We start from the raw sequence: 18,393 nt of genomic DNA, 5'->3' as shown, positions 1-18,393 counted from the left end.
TGTTGTTTCTTACCCTTGGATGTATATACATACCTCCTCTCTGTGATTTCCACTTCATGCATCTGACGAAGTGAGTTGTAGCTCACGAAAGTTTGCCTGCAGAAATTTCTTAATCTTTAAGGTGCTACAGGATTCTCGTTGGGTTTTTTTTTTTTATCACATTCAATGAAACCGGGGGGGGGGGTATCCACCACATAAAAGTCCTCTGCTCCATTATAGAGTATTCCCAGCTCATAAACACCTTCAAGAATGGAACTTGACACCTCCTTGTGAAAGAGATTCCTTCTGCGAGTCCTGGAAATGGAAGGACAGAGAAGGGTGCCATATTTTCTTTTAACAGCAATTTCTCTCCAACAAAGACCCACTGTGGTGGATTATAAACACCAGGAATACCCACCTTGCATGATACAATCCAACCAGAGAGCTCCAGTTCACCTAGCTCGGTTGCTTTGCTGATACTTTGTTCAGATTTCTCATAGTCGGGAAAAATTTTATAAATAATATACAAAATCAAGAACCCCTCCTCCCCCCAAAAACACACCTTTCCTTGAACTTATGTGCTCCACGTAGAAGAGATGGTTTATTCTTGGTTTCCACCTGCATCACCGTACAATCATCCTGAAGCTTTAAACCCGGAAATGGGAAACAGTTTCTATTATTAACACAAATGATATCCCAGGACCTGCAGAAATGACCTTGTGATGGTGTTTGTAGGAGAGTAAAGAGTTAAAAGCCGGACAAGTAGTCAGGCCTAAATTACAGGGAACTGGGTCATGGCAAGGGCAAATTTTGTTTCTGTTAACTGGTATAAATTTGAGTTAGAGTCTGTTATTTTTTTCTTCTTTTCCTTCCTTCCTGTCAATAAAATCATTATCATCACTTCTAAGTAAGGCCTGGGTAGGAAAGAAACATTATCTTCCTTCTCCCCCTGGCATGCCTTTACTTCAAAGAATGTTAGTGTGAAATGTATAGGTTTTAAGGTGATGTGCCTGCCCTCTGTATGGTAATCCTGTAAACCACAAACAGGGGCAGGTATAATTGTATTCATTACGTAGTTGTTAATATTCATTGTATAGGTGTCAGTGTAACCAAATAAGGGTCTATGGAGAGTAGCTGGAAATGCACACAGTTACATACTGTTATGGATAAAAGAATTGTAAAGTAACCCCCTCGTTGCTCACTCGCGGCGTGGAGGTGGAACGAGCAGGCAATAAAGGGTTCTGTCTCCCCAATCCATCCCCATGGACAACCTGTTTGATTATTTCTAACAGTGTTAAGAGCCGTCAGGTTCTTAGCCAGGGTGACTACTGGCACTCTAGTCATGTGGGACTACAGTGGCATCTCGTGGCCAGGTTCTGAACTGCAAAACAATCTCTAGGGGGCTGATTTCCAAAGGCACTGGGGGGCCGTTATAGAGCTCCTGACTCTCCACCGTTACCAGAGATGACCAGGATGTGTTGCCCGGGGAGCATAGCCCCTGACCAGAGCTGTACCTTTGGCCTGGACGCCCTTCCATCGGGACGGAGGGCAGCTGAGCCAAGTTTGAGTGGTGCTGCAATCAGGGCCCCCATATGGGGGGGAAAAGGGTACACTTTACTGGGGTCTGGAAGCCCTGGGGGACCCGGCCCAGGCTGCAACCCCCATGACCACGAGAGAAAAATTGAGGCTAAATTGTAGCTCACGCCTGAGGATATTTATAGAAACGTATTTCCCTGTATTTATGTATCTATTGTCCAGATCTTGTGAGCTTTGCTGGAGCCAATCAGAAGCAGTGTTACAGCAGTCTCAAGCACCATTCTGAACAGTGAGTTGCTGGGCCCGCTGGCCCCACCCAGGCCCTTTTGTTGAATAGAGAGTGTGTGCTTGTGCGGTTACACTAGGACGTGTCATCTGACATTTGTTTGACATTCCGTTCAGTCCTAAAATATGGGACACTAGAGCCTGGGGAACTGGAAGAAGCTTCTAAATGTCGACTTCGCAAGTGTCCAACAGATCTCTCTGAGCATTTTTCTTGTGAAATGTTGCACCTGAAAAAAAATCTTCAAGTCTACTTTTGGAAAAGAATATGAACTACCCCCACATATCTTATTAAATGAGATTTACAAAAAACAACTGCAACTCATTTTCAGTGAAGTGTGCACAGCCCTACGGATTATTTGCACACTGCCAGTGACCGTGGCAGAAGCTGAAAGAAGTTTCAGCAAGATAGCACTCATCAAAAACTGCAGACGTTCTACAATGGGGCAAGAACAGTTAAGCCACCTGGCTATCTTGTCTATTGAGTGTGAACTTGCAAAAGAAATTGATTTTGGGGGGCTAATTCATGATTTTGCAACAAAAAGGCCAGAAAAATAAAGCTTTAAAGTGAATTGGCCTAATTATAAAACGTTTGCAGTCACATTGGTCCATTAGAATAAAAAAATCAAGACATGGACAGGATATACTACCTTTATAATGACCAAAAAGTTACAAAACAGTCAGCAAACTTGTAGGACTCTCAGGCTGGGTGTTATGTTAAACAAAAATAGCAAAGGGGGCATTTTTCAGAAATGTAGACTATGTAACAGTAATTTCAGAATTCAAACTTTTTTCATGGCTGATGGGATTTTATGTATGGGATGAGGGATTCTGGCATGTGTGTGGGAGGCGGCCCGTGTTACAAGTTTGTACTGGGCCTGAAAAAAGTATGCTTGGGCCCTAGGTGCAATCACAAGTGCCTGCTTGGCCACCCCACCTTTGCAGTCCTTCCAGTGCTCATGGGCATCGGGCATCCCCAGCCCCTGGGGAGAGGTGGCATGGGGGACACCAGGAACCCCCAGTTCCCAGGAAGGTGGGAAAGTTGGAGCCAGGCTTTTGGTGCTTCCTGTGGAAGTGGAGCTGCAAGAGGAGGATGCTAGTCTGGCTTCCCAGAATTGGCTGGTCTCTGGTAGGGATGGTGCTCTTCAGCCTCTCTATCTCTCTGGGAAAGAGCTCAGGCTTTTGATGGCCTGTCTTAACTTACATTAGTTAACTGGCTCAGCCTGGAACCACCATGCGGATGTCAGGCCTCTTGTTCACCATCTCCTCACAGAGGTGATGGCTAGGCCACGGCTACCGAACTGCCTGTCATCCCAGAGGAGTTCCCGCAGGGCAGAGTGAAGCACGCTGGTGATCCAGTGTATGCATGGGTAGGAAGCCGTCCTTGCTTTGCCTGTTCTGGAGTTAAAGAGAAGCCATTGGTGGCGCAGGCTGTCAATCTGGCAGCTTTTATGGGTGCTATGTTAAAAAATAAACCCAGAACCTCTTGGAGGTATAGATTTTTGATCTATTTTAGGAAGAGAAGAGATACTGAGGCAGAGACCAGGAGACACCGGTTCCACAGGCGCACAGCACACAGGCCTCCATGGTAGTTTGTTCATTTTGCTTTTAATACAGTAGGGACTGAACCAAAACCATGGAAGCAAATTCCCTGCTGCACTGGGGGAGTCAGGATCCAAATCTGAATTCTGCCGGTCAGGTCTTTCCTTGATTCTGAAAGAAATCTCACTCAAAGGAAGAAACCAAGGCAAGGAGGAGACCACGGAGCTCCCAGCAAATCTTGAGGAGACTATTTTCTTCGGCTCTCCCTCCTTCTTTCTTACTTACTTGCTTCCAGCAGATGGACCCCACCTGAATGTGACCCCCAATGGCTTTGCTGTCCTCTTCACATTATTTTGACACTCTTGGGTTACAGCCCAGTTCCACTGTGTTGCACTTCAATCCAGGTTTCCCCTTGAGAAGACGGGTGCAGATCGAAAGAAGGAGAGAAAGCGAAGGGGAACAGAAATAAGCCTTGCAGGAAAGGGAGGCCAGATCTGGGAAGTTCTTCCTCTACCAGCAGTGATGGTTGAGGAATTCATGGCCCAGAGCCAGAGGGTGTTAGCGGGAATCCTCCTTCTTGACATCTGCAGACCGAAAGAATAAGAACATCCATGATGCTGGATGAATTTAAAGGGCTCAGGGAATGAGATACTCTATCTTTACTAATATCCATGTAGTCAGTTCCAGTTCTGGGCTAAATTGGGATGGTGTGGGACTGCATGGCTAAAGTGGATTGGGAATGGGATACAGAGTCTTTCATCTCTAGATTCACCAGGTCCCAGGGGTTGGATACAGATCCCTTAACCTCTCTATCACTGGTTGAAATTCAGAGAGGACTGAATGGCTCAGGGGCCTGCAGGAATGAGATGTGGAGCTTTTCACCTCTAGGGTACAGCTCACATGGGGAAACCAAGCAGCAGGAGGTGCAGTGACACGTCCAATGTCACACAAGAGGTCAGTGGCAGAGCGAGGAATAGTACACATCTGTTCTGCTTCCCATCCCCTGCTCTAACCACTCAACGTGCTGCCCCTACAGGGGTGTATCCATGGCACACTTACCTGAGCTGCAGGGGGCATTATATTCCGTAACCGCACGGTCATCTGTAGCAGGGAGAAGAATTTGCTGTGAAATGCAGAACTGCACAAGAGCCTGAGTTTGCTTCCCTTTAGCAATCCCTAGTGACGTCAGTTCCCAGCCACATTCTCTTCAGTGCCTAGATGGCAGGACAAGAATTTTCCCAACATCCCTTGGGAAAGGAGAGTAACCAATGGCCACTGGGGTGACTACACTACTCGTGAGAGACAGAAAATGGAATTCTGCCTGCTGATTGGTCAGGCAGGGTTAAAAGCTGGGGTAAAGTCCCATTCCTATGTCATTAAACAAGAGCCTAATATGGCCAGGAGACCTGAGGGGCTGGAAGTGACCGAGCAGGTTAACGAGGAAGCCCAGTTTCTCCAAAGAGCTGGGTTAAGAGCTAGAGAACATCACAACTGCATCAAATATAGGTTTGTCCCATCGCAAAACCAACACGGTGGCAGCCTGCCTGAGCTCAAGAGAGGAACAGGACATAATCAAAACATACTGCAAGGCAGGTCTGAGAGGTGGTATGTGGGGGACCCAGGACTGGAATAGCAGGGGGGCTGCAGGACAGGACTGAGGGGCACTGGCAGAGCTGCCTGTGGGGGGAGAGGAGGGGACGGTGACTGTCAGTGAGATCTTACCTGGCTCATAATAATCATAGACCGTTACTGTGGCGGGCTGCAGGTTCTGCACTTCAGTCTCTTGTTTCACAGAGAAGGTGAAGTGAAGCGGAGATTTATCCAGCTAGGGAAGGACAGGGAAGGAAATGGGGAAGATTGTGATCGTGCTCACCCCAGTGACAACTGTATCCTCCCCTAGAAATTCCCCGTCTTCTCAGCGTCAGGTCTCCCATTCACTCACCCCTGCTCACCCTTAACGCCAGCTGTAACCACCACCCTCTACACCCCGGGTGTCTCCCATGCACCTGCCTACGGATAGAGCCCTGCACTGCACTCACCTCCTCCAGGTAGATGGTGACCTCGTCGGGATCGATCTCCGTCTTCTTCACCAGGGTCCTCTTCTCCAGCTGCCAGGGAGCAGGAGAGATGTGCGCAGTTTAGCACCAGCTCATTGGGCTTCACTGGGCACTCACACACAGCAGTGTGAATGAGGCGTCAATGGTGTTACATCCATGTAGAACTGCTGTCCGTGACCTCACAGCCAGGCCCAAGGAGTCTCATGGTCCGGGGCGATGGATGGTGTCACACTTTAGAGCCCCACCTGGCCTCCCATGACTGTATTTCACACAGCCCCTTGCTCCATTAGATAAAGAAATTCTGCCTCATGGCTAGGGGAGGCGGCAGCAAGTTTTCCAGCACACAAGAGTTAAAATGGGGCCTCCCTGAGTATGGCAGCACTGGGTTTGCAGGGAGAACATAGGATACGAGGTAGCGATCCTTGTGAGCCGTGGAACAACTACCCCAATTAACAAGCAGGAACACACAACAGAGCTTCCTGGTTTCCTCCTGGTATACTGTGACATGTCACATAGTGACCCCCTTGGCCTTATGCTATGTCGCTAGACATTGTGGCAGATCGCATGGCAATGCTGACTTTTTGAGATATACCCTTAGACGGTGACATGTCGTGCTGCAACTCCTCTAGACTCAATGTTGCCTTGCGATGTAACTGAGAATATGGCCACTCCCTGCATTCAGTGCAGTCTCAATACACAGTATGTATCATGGGTGGAAACCTCGCCATAAGGTTGATGGTTTCTGTGACAGGTGCACTCACCCCGCACTGGATGGGGAAGGAATAACTCTACACTGTGGGCTGAGGATGCCACGCTCCCTCAGCTCTACTGGGTCTGCTCATAGTGCTCTACTATAAAAGGGAGCAGCTCAGCTCAACTGGGGCTGGACGCTGAGGAGGAAGGATCTGCCGTGGAGCTCCCAGTCCAGGAACCACAGGAACACTGGGTTGTGGGAGCTGGAGGTGGCAGGACTCTCTCGACCACCCTGGAGCCAGCGGACACCCAACGGAGCCCAGAGTTGCAGGGTGCCATGCTCACAGAGGGATCCGGAGACCCTGACGATGCCCAGGCTGCAGCTTCAGAAGTCAGAGTAGGAAGAAGCCCGGGGGTGTTTTGGCTGGGTCCCTGCTGATCCGGTAGTTCTACCTCTGTCAGGGATCCTGTGGAGTAGGGAAGGGCTGGATCCCCCTACCCTGGGCGCCACCCACTCTTAGGTAGCAGCCAAATGACGCTATGGATCAGGGCCACCATACTCACTCTGGCCACTAGGCCTTAACATCCCCTGGCTAAGGGCAAGTCCACTGACTCTGGTCCCTAGGCCTTACCATCCAGTGGTTAAAGGCAAGCCCACTGACTCCGGTGGTTAGGTTACACTACACTGCATTGGGTCTGGCCAGGGAGTTTTAAGCACAGGCCAAGCACGCCCTGCCTCCTCACCAAAAGGGGACGGGGTACACTCACCACAACCCTGAGCCATGCATGGACCATAGGGTCCCTGTTTGATCAGGGGAGGACAGGTGGGGTGGGGACATCTCACCTGCCTCACAGACTTCTTCACGGGGATGATCCCCGAAAGCATCATCACCTCTATGACGGCCATGTTGCTGCTCTCACGATTTCCGACGTAGCTGAAGGGAGATGGGAGAGAAGGTGCAATGAGGGTGCAGCAGTCCTTGGAGTGGGTGACGAATACCCCCTATGTCCCAGTTCCGGAGAAGGTGAGTCTGGTTACAGAGTACAAATGGGATCCCTGCACCAGAGACTGGCTGTTTCCACCCAGACATAGCAACTGCATCGTCCCCTCCAGCTCGTGCAAGAGAGCGAGGAACCCCTCCCTCCTCCTCTCTCTTCTGCCTGGTCAGCATGGGAGAGGGTGTGTCCAGCCTGAAGTAACACTGTCAGTCAGGATTCACGTTTCGCTTTCCCCCATCCCAGTCTCCATTTCCCAGGGGCGGGGTCACTGAGCAAGAGGTGATAAGAGATCTTAAGCTCCATAGCTGGTGACAGGCCTGGTCCCCAGCCCCTCTTCTCTTGCCATCTGGCCTCAGCTGGGATAAATATTGAAGCTGTTTGAGGTCAGAGCATCCAGTGGTCTCAGGAGCATGGGAAATACAGACCAGGATACTCCCTGTCCAGCAGGCTAGGGGGTGGGGAACTGGACAAGTTGCCCCCTTCTCCTGGGTAAAAGGAAATCTCCACCCGCTATCCCCCTCGTCTCCACCTCACCCCCAGTTCTGGACACATTACAAGGGCTGGTGTTGCTTGGGAGAAGATGATCAGACACTGCATCTCAGTCGCTACTGCCAGAGAGCGCCACTGGGTAGCGTTTCAGGGGGTTGCCAGTGTGCTGGCACCGGCCCTGTAGCAGAGAAGGGAGCCGTGGGGGGAGATTCTCAGGAAGCAGCGCAGGCGGGGATCCCAGACCTGACTTGCACGTGGAGGTCAAAGCGTTTCCTGGCAGCAACGGTGCACTCCTCAGGAGCCGTCTTCACTTTCAGGACAAAGGCCACTGTGCTCTCCGGGGGTGGGACGTTATAGCGCAGAGTTGTCTGGGGGGGGGGAAGAATTTGTGTATGTAGCGCCCCAGGGGATTGCTACGGAAACAGGCCCACCTACACCACAGGCTTGTCACCAGCTGGTCCCTTGCCTAACCCCACACAAGGTGTGTGTCCATACACAATCTGGAGCCAAATACTTCCCTGGCGTTAAGTCCTTTGACTTCAGTAGTTACACCAGGGATAAATGTGACCCTATGGTGAAGCTGCTTGTGTGCCTGGCTGGAGTGCAGCTGTCAGATGGTAACCAGGTGCTAAGGTGGTAGGCTGGACCAACTGTGTTGGCCCTAGGATATTACAGAGACAAGGTGGGTAAGATAAAATCTTTTACTGGACCAACTTCTGTTGGTGAGAGAGACAAGATCTGAGGCTTATGTCGAGCTCTTCTTCAGGCTGGGAAACACACTCAGGCCTGGGCTTCGCTAGGAAATTAGGTTGGTATAACTAAGTCACCCACAGGTGTGAAAAATCCACACCCCTGAGCGAGGTAGGTAAACCGACCTAACCCCTGGTGTAGATGGTGCTGTGTCTATGGGAACATCCTCCTGTTGCCATAGGTCCTACATCTCGGGGACAAGAAGTACCTAGGCTGATGGGAGAACCTTTCCTGTCTGCATAAGTAGCATCTTTACTGATGCACTACAGCAGTGCAGCTGTCGCATTTTAAGAGTAAACAAGCCCCAGCTAAAGACAAGGAGGAACAGATGCTTAGCATAAGTAGTTATTACATATTTCAAGGGACCATTCAAGGTGAAGCAACCAGTTAGCACCCCTGCAGTCACAGGTGGGAAAGAGGGGGAGAAAAGATGGGAGGGGGGGAGATTAGTAGGTTACAGATTGTCATAACAAGCCATAAATCCAGTGTTTTCATTCAGTGTTTGATTTTTAGCGTCTAGCAAAGTTATGAATTTAACCTCCCAGGCTCATCTTCTGGAAGTTTTGTATGGGTTTCCTTTGAGGACAAGGCCTGAGATGTCCGATATGGAGTGATCACTTTGTGGAAAGGTGATAGGGTGTTTTTGTCTTTGATAATTTTTCTGTCTGAGTTCATTCAAGGGTGTAGTGATTGCCTGGTTTCACCCGTAGTTGTTATTGGGGGAACTTAGTGCCCTGGGTGAGGTACACCGCATGTTGTGATAGCCACGTGTAGAACCCATGAGCCTTGAAAGGTGTGTTGTGTGGGGTGCTACACAACAAAAGATATTACCTCACCCTCCTCGACTCCCAGTGCATCAGGGTTAGACAGCTCTCCGCCATTCCCCATCTCTGTGTGGGGTGACATCCCCAGGGGCCATGCATCATGGAAAAGGTACCCACAGTCCTCAGCCCCAGCAGCTGTAGCAGCGATTACTGCGAATTGATGCAGGAGCCACTGGGTGAAACTGTATGGCCTGTGCTCTGCAGGAGGTTTATCAGCACTGCATAGAATCTCTGAACAAAGAACTGCTCCTGTTCTCCCAGAACGCACCACCGCACAGCGTGGTAGCTGTGGTGGGGCCAGCAGGGCTGACACATGCACCTGCAGGGAAATGCTGTTGTGTGGATGCACTCCAGCCATGTTCGCTGTAACTATGTCTAGTGAGCAGGCCAAAGCCTGCTGAGGCTCAACCTTTAGTGTAGACGGGGTCAAAGGCAGACGCAGATACAGAATAAAGACAGACAGATTCACAGAGTGAGTTGGGCCGAGTCATGCTCCCCTGGGTGTCAGTGACAAAACTCTAATTTAGACTCCAACGGGCATCGCTTACCTGCACAAAAACACAGCCGCTCCCGACTGCCTGCACTGTGTACTGTCCTGGGACGTCATGGAGAGATGCCTGCTGCAGCACCAGCTGGTTCTTCTTATCCACGTGGAACTCCTGCTGGGAACCCTCCTTGGATCTCACTGTTACCTCCACCCCTCCTGCCTCCTGGTACGTCAGGGCTGCGTATCTGGCCAAGGCCTGTAGGGCCACCACCGTGTCCTGGGGAAAGCGAGACAGTCATCTCGTTGTTGCTTCTTCGCAATCAAGAGTCAACGTTTTGGAGTGATGGGATCGATGCGTGTGGGGCGCTACCCCCGGCATGTGGTGAGATTGAGATCTGCCCCCCTTTCAGCAGCAGCATCGAGATTTCCACTCCCAGCTGCCACACAAACAAGATCTACACCATCCAAGCCACCAGCTGCCAGATTCATACCCCCAGCTCTCATCACAGCGTGAGCCTCAGCACGGGTCCCCAGCATGTGTAGGTGTATTGTACCTCCTCCCCCCCTTTTAGGGCTTCATTCCCAGGTTAGGCTCATGGCCCCTGATTCCACACGTATGCAGTGTCTCTCTCCCTCCCTCCATTTCTGAGGGAGCTGGCTGGTACCTGAGTGGAGGCGAAGCCCCCGTAGGGGTTCCGTTGTTTGGTGAGCCAGCGCACGATCCCGGAGGCAGCTGCGATTTCTGCAGCTGACACCTCCGGTGTGGAAATGTGAGCCAGGAGGGTATAGGCCATTGTCTCAGTTGTTGATGAAGAATCTTCCATCAGCTCCTCAGAGGAGTCCTCAGCTGCCTTGGACAGCTCCTCTTCTGAGGGGGGAAGAAAACAGTGGAGGAGAACATACTTCTGACAGAACACCTGTCCCAGCCTGCCTGCCCGCCCGGGGGTCCACTTCACATCGCCGGGTCACCCATCCTTGTCTGGGGCACTGCCTACTGCAGTGACTGTGGTTCCTCCTGAACCTCTTTTTATTACATTGTGCACCACTGGGCCTGGTTTCACATCTACCTTGAGAGCACCGATCCCTTCATTTCCAAGGACACCCAGCTAGCTGCTGTGGCCCCAAATCCAGACGACAATGGCCTTCGAACAGAGGCTTGCTTTGTCTTTAAAGTGCAGTTCTCCTCTGAACAGCGACTACATTCAAATGGCCCCTTCTCACTCAGGAGTTCTGCTCCTTGTGCGTGTCCAGAGACATGCCCACTGACTTCAGCCCCATCAGCCCTGCAGAGCCAGCCCTTGTTTGCTCCTTTGGCTGCTTCATGTCTCTCCTCAACGTTCAGGACCAAGCGAGTCTGACTGTTCTCCCCCAAAGCCCGTCGTCCTCCAGGAAGAGGCTGGCTGTTTTATAGAAAACCCAGGACACCCAATTCCCTCTTGCTGGCTCTCCGCTGACTTCTAAGGCTCGCGTCAAGAACTTCATGTGGGTAAGGTGTCTGGTGACACCTGTATCTGGCCATCATTAACTGGAGGGACTTTGCGGTCAGTAACTGTACTCGCACCTCGGCCAAGTCATAGGATTTGATTTTAAACTAAGAGAACCCACCCGAGATTTTAATTAGCCAGTAGGTCCATATAGCAACACATCCCAGTGTGGCCTATGCGCACGCCGAGATGACAGAACCCTAAGGAGCTGACCCTGCAACGTGCAGAGTAGCCTGGATGGAAGTTTTATGGCCCTCAGGACCCATCTCTACCTTCTAATGCGGAAGTTTCCATTCAGGCAACGCTCCCACTGGCTTCACTGAGAATTTGCCTGAGCAAAGACTAAATAAAAACCAAGTAAAGACAATAAGGTTTGGCCCTTGATTCTAGATACTGTACTTTGCTTAATTATATGTATATGGGATATTTACCATGGCAACCAATACTGTTCTTGCAGGGGGGATTTGTGACTAGTTACTTCCAAGGTGACACAAGCAGAAGAGGCTTTCCAAGAAGTAGCAGAAAAAAAGTTGTTTTTTTTTGGAGCCGATAAAAGTTCACCTGACCCCCAGTTTATCTCTGAGGTCTTTCAATAAGAGGCTTTGGCTTCAATTCCTCGGGTGCCAATTGTAATGACAGTAATTAAGCTAACCGAATGTGAAACCAAGGGAGGAAGAGAGAAAAGGTTGTTTCAGGACAGTCGTTAAGACATCTCTCAAGTGTAGTCTAAGGTCTCCAAAAACTGCGCAGGGTATGGGTGAGAGCACTAAAATGCTTGGCTACAACAGGCAGAAAGCACTGCCAGAGAGCTATGATTTTCTCCTCTCACACCTATTTTACTCTGGTGTAACTTCATTATTCTTGCTGGAGATACTCCCAATTTACTTCAGTGCAAATGAGAGCTGAATGTGGCCCTAGCTCTTTAATTATATGGTGTATATTTACAGTGGGCCACATTCTCGGGTCTTTATTCAGGGAACGATTTTCAGAAGCGCCTAATTAGGAACACAAATCTAACTGAAATTCTCCAGCTGTTAGTCCTCACTCAGGCAGAACTCCCTCTGACTTCACTTCAAGGGGGGCTGCCTGACTAATAGCAGAACAAACTGAATAAGGACCTCAGGATTTGGCCCACTGACATCAGAGGGAAGTTGCCAGTGCTCAGAACTTGTCAGGATCAGGTGTTAACAACAGCCAGAGTCGTCGTCTCTGGGAACACGTAGCTACTAAAAGAAGCCACCATACCAGCTTTGGCAGCCTGTTGGTCTAACTGCTCCAGGAGCGGCTGCCTTGTCTCCATGTCCTTGGCCAGTGTGAAGACATAAGCCATCAGGGCCTGGGCATAGGTGCTGTTCACACTGTCTGATGCCTTCTTGAGGCAGAGTAAAGCGTCATCCACCATGGTGCCCTTAGAAAGGAACATGAAGGTTGTTAGGCCACTTATAGCTTGCAGGAACTGTTCTCAATCCCCCAGTAATTCCAATACATCCAAGGAAGGTGTCCTGGAAGGATCTCCCTTCATGCCCCTGGACAGAGCTTGGAAACAACTGAAGTAGAGTCTGTCTCATTGGAGTTGGAGGTGTAATTTCCTATCTGAGTGGACATGCCCGCATTAGCTCTGATTGAACTAGCACCCCAAAAATAACAGGGTAGCCACAGAGGCGTGAGTGCTGCCCAGGTCCGTACTTTGGGTTTCAGACAGGATCGCACACGGAGCATACGTAGCACGCTGCCCATATCGCTATGGCAACACTTCTGTTTTAGCGCACTACCTTGCTCAGAACCAGCCAGGTATGTCTGCTGGAGCTGGGAATCACACCCCCAGCTCCACTATAGACACAGCGGACAAAGAATCACGTGGGTTTTCCATGAGAAGCATTGCGTGCTGAGACAGGACCCTGGCCATGTGTAGTGACTTCTGTGGAGAATTCAGGCCAGGTGGATGTATCCAGGAATGCTCCTGGAACAAAATATTCCAGCTTGCATGCCTAAGATGAAGCTCCTAAATAGAAATGACCCGTTCCCTTTCGAGTCAATGGGTGTGATGGAAGCACTGCAGCCTGGAAAACTGAGCCTTTTTTTATTAAGAACCCTAACTTTCAGCACCCAGGTTTGAAAATTCTGCTGGCTGGGTCTCTAATACTGAGACACAGGGTCAGATTGTCAAGCCAGCCTTAACTGGGTTTCTGCAGTGTGTCTGCAGTTTCGCAGGCACAGTTGAAGCAAATTTGGGTATCTAAGCATCTGACTTCACCCAGAAAACCAGTAGTTAGATATTTAAATAATAGCCTAAAAGGCACCCACACATAATGGTAGGTGCACAACTATGCCTATGATTATTTACACCGCAATTTACAGGTCCAAGAATGAAGACCAGGGCTTGACAATCTGGCTTCCGGGGTATTAATTCCAGGCTCCCAGTAACGTAGGACACTAACAGCCCCTTATTTAATTAAGGTATTTCCCCAGCAAGTTTGGCTCTGATAGCACATCTTGCATTGGGTAAGTGGATGCTATTTGTATGTTATTTCCCAAGGGAGTTTGATTCACACACAGTCTGGTTTCCAGTGTGGACCCTGCTATTTATTAGGGATAGGGGAATTTCTTATGGCTAAAGCACAGGTCTGTGAGACAGGGCTACTGGGTTCTGTTCCTGACTCTGCCACTGGCTTTTTGTACAATCTTGGGCAAGTCATGTCCCTTCTCTCTTTGCCAGTTTCCCATCTATAAAAAACCAGCTTGTACTTGCCTGCTTCAGAGGAGGATTCTCAGGCGTGAGTCCCATGTGTAACATGCTTTGAGATGTGCAATGCGTTATCACTATAACCTGATATATCAGTCAAGTGACGCAGGCAAAAGAAGATCAAATTATCTTGGTCCCCCCGGTCACAGGGTGACAGTCAGCCGCTTGGCGGGGGGAGGGGAATGAGAACCTGGGACTTTGAATTTCACACTAAATTCACCAAGCAGGTGATTGGCAGATTCTTCCCCAAAGAGATGCTCTTTGCTTCTGAATAACCAGCCTTTTGTTTTCTACATGCGGGTGATGTACAAAGCAGAAAGGAAGTGGCAATGGATTTCCCAAACTCAGGCCACCCATTCCCTGTATCCTAGGACTGTGGAAGGAGGAGGAGTGGGGGTTCCCCCAAACCCTGTGAAAGTTCAGGGGCTACTCACATTCTTCTCCAAGTGGAGCTCCAGCAGCGCGGCAGTGATGTAAGCCGTCAGCGAGATCTCATCATCCACGCCACCCTGAGGGGTGCACAGAAAGGCAGGAGAAAGAGGTAAAATACGAGCAGGGAAGGGATGCATTACCTCCTTGCCATGTGGCAAGTGCTTCCAGATGACTCTCCGTAAGAGACAGTGAAAGGCTCTATCAGCTTAACCGTGGAGCAGAGGGAGCACTGATAACCACCTGCACTCTGGCCAAATTTTCATGCTCTGCAGATTGGGCTGGGGAAATCCTTAGCCAGAGAGGTTCATGGGACAGGGTGCGGAGGCCCTGTCTTAATACGAGGTCCTGATCTTACTGTATCATGACCCCTTTGGATTTTTTTGGCCTCTGGGATCCCAGAAAGGATTTTGCTCCAAAGATTCAGATGATGATCCATCCAGTGCAGCTTGGAGATTTGCAAGGCTCATAAACAATAGAGCTGAGACTTAAACCTTCTGTCTCCATCTAACTTAGCCTCCTCGGCTCACTCTCTTGGGAAGCACTGGATCTGATTGGGCTGCGGGGCTGGAGCAGGGGAGGCAGGCACTGTGCGGCGGGCAAGTGTGAAGGGGCGGTGGTGATGAATCCCGGCCAGAGCTGGAGGAGCCACCGCCAGGAGTGCCAGAAAATCCCCAGGGCGCAGGAGGAGGAAAGGGATGTGTCCCTACCCCTGCAAGTACAAATCCCCCCTTCCCTGGGGCAGCTGGGAGGGGAGAGTGTGTTCTGTTTATGAATAAAGACAATGAATTCTTTGAGTATAACTGGGGGTGCAGAGGTACACCTGGCATCTTTCTCCTAGGAGGCAAGTTGGCAGCATGAATTGTCTCATGAATGGAAGATCCCAGCCGGGCCTGGCTGAAAAATGCTGAAAGGACTTTGGGGGTGAGCACTGCTCTGCAGGACTCATCAGTCAAGTACAGGTTCTCAAATGGGTGTTCTGAGTTTCGTGTAGATGTAGCCTTGTGTTTCCAATACTTCTGCTTGCTGACAGTCCAATCTCTGCTCTTTGTTAAATAAACTCTTCCTCGTTTTCACTGTACATATATCGATGCCCTGTGTGTCACACGCAGTGGGGATCTGAGGTGGAACTGGGGTGTGTATCTGTGAATTCTGAGTGTGTGCAGCGACCCGGGAGCCAGACACTCTAAAAGGATGCTTGGTGGGTTGCTGTGTGTCTATTGCTAACCTGTAGAGTAACAGCAGGCTCTGCAAAGCCCGGCGAGGAATACTTGTGTTGCCTGGCCCTGGTGGAGTTGGGCCGACCTTCTGCAGGCACAGATGAGGCATCCTCTCACTAAGGGCAGATCATAGCAAGGTGCCTCACAGCTCTGGGTACCCTTGGGGAGCATCACAATTTATCCCTTACTGGAGATTCTGCTTCCTCTTGGGGACATATGGGGAAAGGATATTGGAGACTTAGATCTCTTTGTGGCTGGGTGCAGCCGCCCTACCTGAACTACCAGAAGGCAGACAGCGAACTTCCTGCTCAAATCTCCCACGGTGTAAAGGAACAAAGCATGGTTGAGCCTGCAGGGCCAATCTGGATTTCAGAAGAAAGACAGTTACAGCTCCGTGGGACTCTCAGAGAGAGAGTGCAGCTCCTCATCTCATTGATAGAAAGCCGGGCTGGAGCCCGAGCTGGGTCCTTCCTCTTTGACAGACTCAAGGAATTGTAGCTGATTAGGAAAACCTTCTGCAACTTTTGTTATAAGCTGTGCACAGTAAGGGCCAGAGTCTCCCCTCAGTGAGACTGGTATGAACCTGCAGTATCTCGCTCTACTAACGTCAACACAGCGGCTCCGCACGCCCATGAAGTAACCGGGAGGAAAACCCAGCTTTCAGGCTCAGGAAGGACAGCCTTGGGGAGGAAACGTTCACGTTGCACAGGATTTAGTTGCTGCCTCACTCCACCCATCTGCAGTCAGTTTTTCTACTACACATGCTCTACCACCCTGAAAAGCGGCTGTGTGAAAATGGTCCCTTCTCAGGTCGGCTCCCTGTGTGTCCGTAGTCAGAACAGCTGGCGTTGATGCCTTCTGCTAGCACAGCCCAGAGAGGGCGCTGGACTCTAGTCCTACCTGTACATCATCAGCAGAGCGGTTTTCAGAGTTTCTGTCATTTACAACCAGGCAAACCGAATGGCCCAGGTGTCAATGGGAACTCCATGTGCCCTGCAGAACCTTCACAACAGGTGATGCTGTCAGAGAAGGACAGAGCCCTACCTGACTCTCCACGCTCAGGTTCGGCTTGCTGGGGTGATAGTTAACAATTGTCTTTGTTCTGTAAACAGAGCCCGTTTGATCTGGATTCTCCCAGGGACAATCATTCCGGCACCCCACGGTGCCAGTTTAGTAGTCACTTTTCACAGGTGCCCCCCGGAGGAGATCAAAAGAGTAAGTGAGAGGACAGTGATGTTGTAACGCACTCATTTCAATTCGAGTTCACTGTACCTACCGATGTGGTGGGAGGGGGGGAGCAAAGGAACCATTCTGTGAGAGCTTCAAGGGACCAGTTCTCCTCCCCATAACTAGGGTTTCTCCCAATCCTCCAGGGTTCATACCTTCAGATCATTGTTGAAGAGCTTCCCCACACTCTGGAAACAACCACTAGGCAGCTGGTTCTGCCCCAGCCAGTGGACAGCGTCCCGCATGTGCTGCTCGTCGATGTATATGTAGGAGCTGGCCTGGCCAAAGGACCGGGCCACAAAAGCCGTCAGCCTGCAGGCAGAGAGCAGAAGACAGAGCATCTTTGCACTGATTGGCTTCAGAAGCTGGAAGGCTCACTCCATCCATACTCTCGGTCGGAGGTTTGCCTGGATGGCACCGGCTTTGCTCACTCACCAGGTGTTGCCCTGGGCATCCCGCTTCCCAAAGGCACTGTAGGATCCATTGTCGTGTTTGTAGAGCAGCTGGCGCTGGTACCCTGGGGAGACAGGAGCAACGGTACGGGTCTCTCAATCCTGAGGACGTGCAGCACCCCTGAATTATAGCCACAGGATGGCCCCACACCTAGAGAGAGCATCTCATTCCCTATCCGATTTTGTAGACCAGATCCCCTGGCAGGATTTGGCTGCTTAGCACCGCTCCAGCGAGGGCATACAGCTGCTGGACATTGCTGGAGCGCACAAAGTAGCTGTGCAGACTCACCGGAGGGGCGCCCGCCAGCTGCTTTGCATCCCCAGAGCAGCACAAGACAGCTGGAGCACACCGGTGCGTGCGCCGCACTGGATGGATTTTGACAGTGATTTCTGTAGGAACCTATTGGTTTCATGCCCATTGAACTCTTCCTTAAGAACCCCTACTTAGCACATTGACATGAATGAGAGGGACGGGCTCTAGGTAAGACTCAGCAGGGCTACCCCGGAGGGGATACACACAGACCCCTCCTATTCATGGTTCCCTAGCCCAGCACTTAACTTCTCTTCTGCGAGATGCATTGGAAAGGAAACGTTTGCCAAGGGGTACATTAAATACTGGCAAGGGCTAAAGCCCAGCCTTCATGTCCTCAGCTACAAACTGGTGGGATTTTTCTACTTCTTTCCTCCCCCTTGTGAAAATGGCCTGGCTCCACTCTGCTCCCTCCCTCCCACCTAAAATCAACTGTTGACGCCTGGGCAACTCCTAACAGGCCTCTCTCTGCTCCAGAGTGGGGGAGGAGCAGGGGGCTCAAGGGTGTTGACTGGCAGGACCTTTCCCATGGAAGACTGACGCTGCCTGAATTTCCAGTGCAGCAGCCCAGGGAAGCTGAGCTGGCCGTGATGCAGAGCACAGCGCATGCAGGTGAGAGCTCTGGTCTCCTCCAATTACACAGTGAATTCCAAACCTGACAACGTCATTGAAAACAGATTAACTCTGGGTAACTATCACATCCCCCCAGTGAAAACCCTGAAATACCATGTTCTAGGACTCCTCTTAACTGTACCCTGACCCAGTAGTTCTCAATCAGGGGCATGCATGCCCCTGGGGGTACGCAGAGGTCTTCCAGAGCATACTTCAACTCATCTAGACATCTGTCTAGTTTTACAGCAGGCTACATAAAAAGCACTAGCGAAGTCAGC

The 18,393-nt window shown here is 50.6% G+C and overlaps 1 protein-coding gene across 1 annotated transcript in view; it reads right to left on the bottom strand.

Annotated features, from left to right (window-relative positions):
* Nucleotides 1-2,598: 2,598 nt before the first annotated feature.
* LOC137141864 (alpha-2-macroglobulin-like protein 1) overlaps nucleotides 2,599-18,393 on the bottom strand; it is a 47,903-nt gene continuing 32,108 nt past the window's right edge. Inside the window, exons 26-37 of the mRNA XM_067530961.1 lie at nucleotides 17,177-17,258; nucleotides 16,897-17,053; nucleotides 14,300-14,374; nucleotides 12,368-12,530; nucleotides 10,304-10,506; nucleotides 9,700-9,915; nucleotides 7,821-7,945; nucleotides 6,934-7,024; nucleotides 5,379-5,447; nucleotides 5,062-5,164; nucleotides 4,399-4,440; nucleotides 2,599-3,923 (exon numbers count right to left, since the gene is read on the bottom strand). Coding sequence (XP_067387062.1) covers nucleotides 3,898-3,923; nucleotides 4,399-4,440; nucleotides 5,062-5,164; nucleotides 5,379-5,447; nucleotides 6,934-7,024; nucleotides 7,821-7,945; nucleotides 9,700-9,915; nucleotides 10,304-10,506; nucleotides 12,368-12,530; nucleotides 14,300-14,374; nucleotides 16,897-17,053; nucleotides 17,177-17,258 — 1,352 coding nt within the window. The 3' untranslated portion in view covers nucleotides 2,599-3,897. The remainder of the gene's footprint in view (nucleotides 3,924-4,398; nucleotides 4,441-5,061; nucleotides 5,165-5,378; nucleotides 5,448-6,933; nucleotides 7,025-7,820; nucleotides 7,946-9,699; nucleotides 9,916-10,303; nucleotides 10,507-12,367; nucleotides 12,531-14,299; nucleotides 14,375-16,896; nucleotides 17,054-17,176; nucleotides 17,259-18,393) is intronic.

This window comes from Emydura macquarii, unplaced genomic scaffold (genome assembly GCF_026122565.2).
Source record: "Emydura macquarii macquarii isolate MOO-44397 ecotype Brisbane River unplaced genomic scaffold, CSIRO-AGI_Emac_v2 contig_3122, whole genome shotgun sequence".
NCBI lineage: Eukaryota > Metazoa > Chordata > Testudines > Chelidae > Emydura > Emydura macquarii.
Note: the sequence above shows the minus strand (reverse complement) of the source record. Positions and strands in the feature narration are given on the sequence as shown.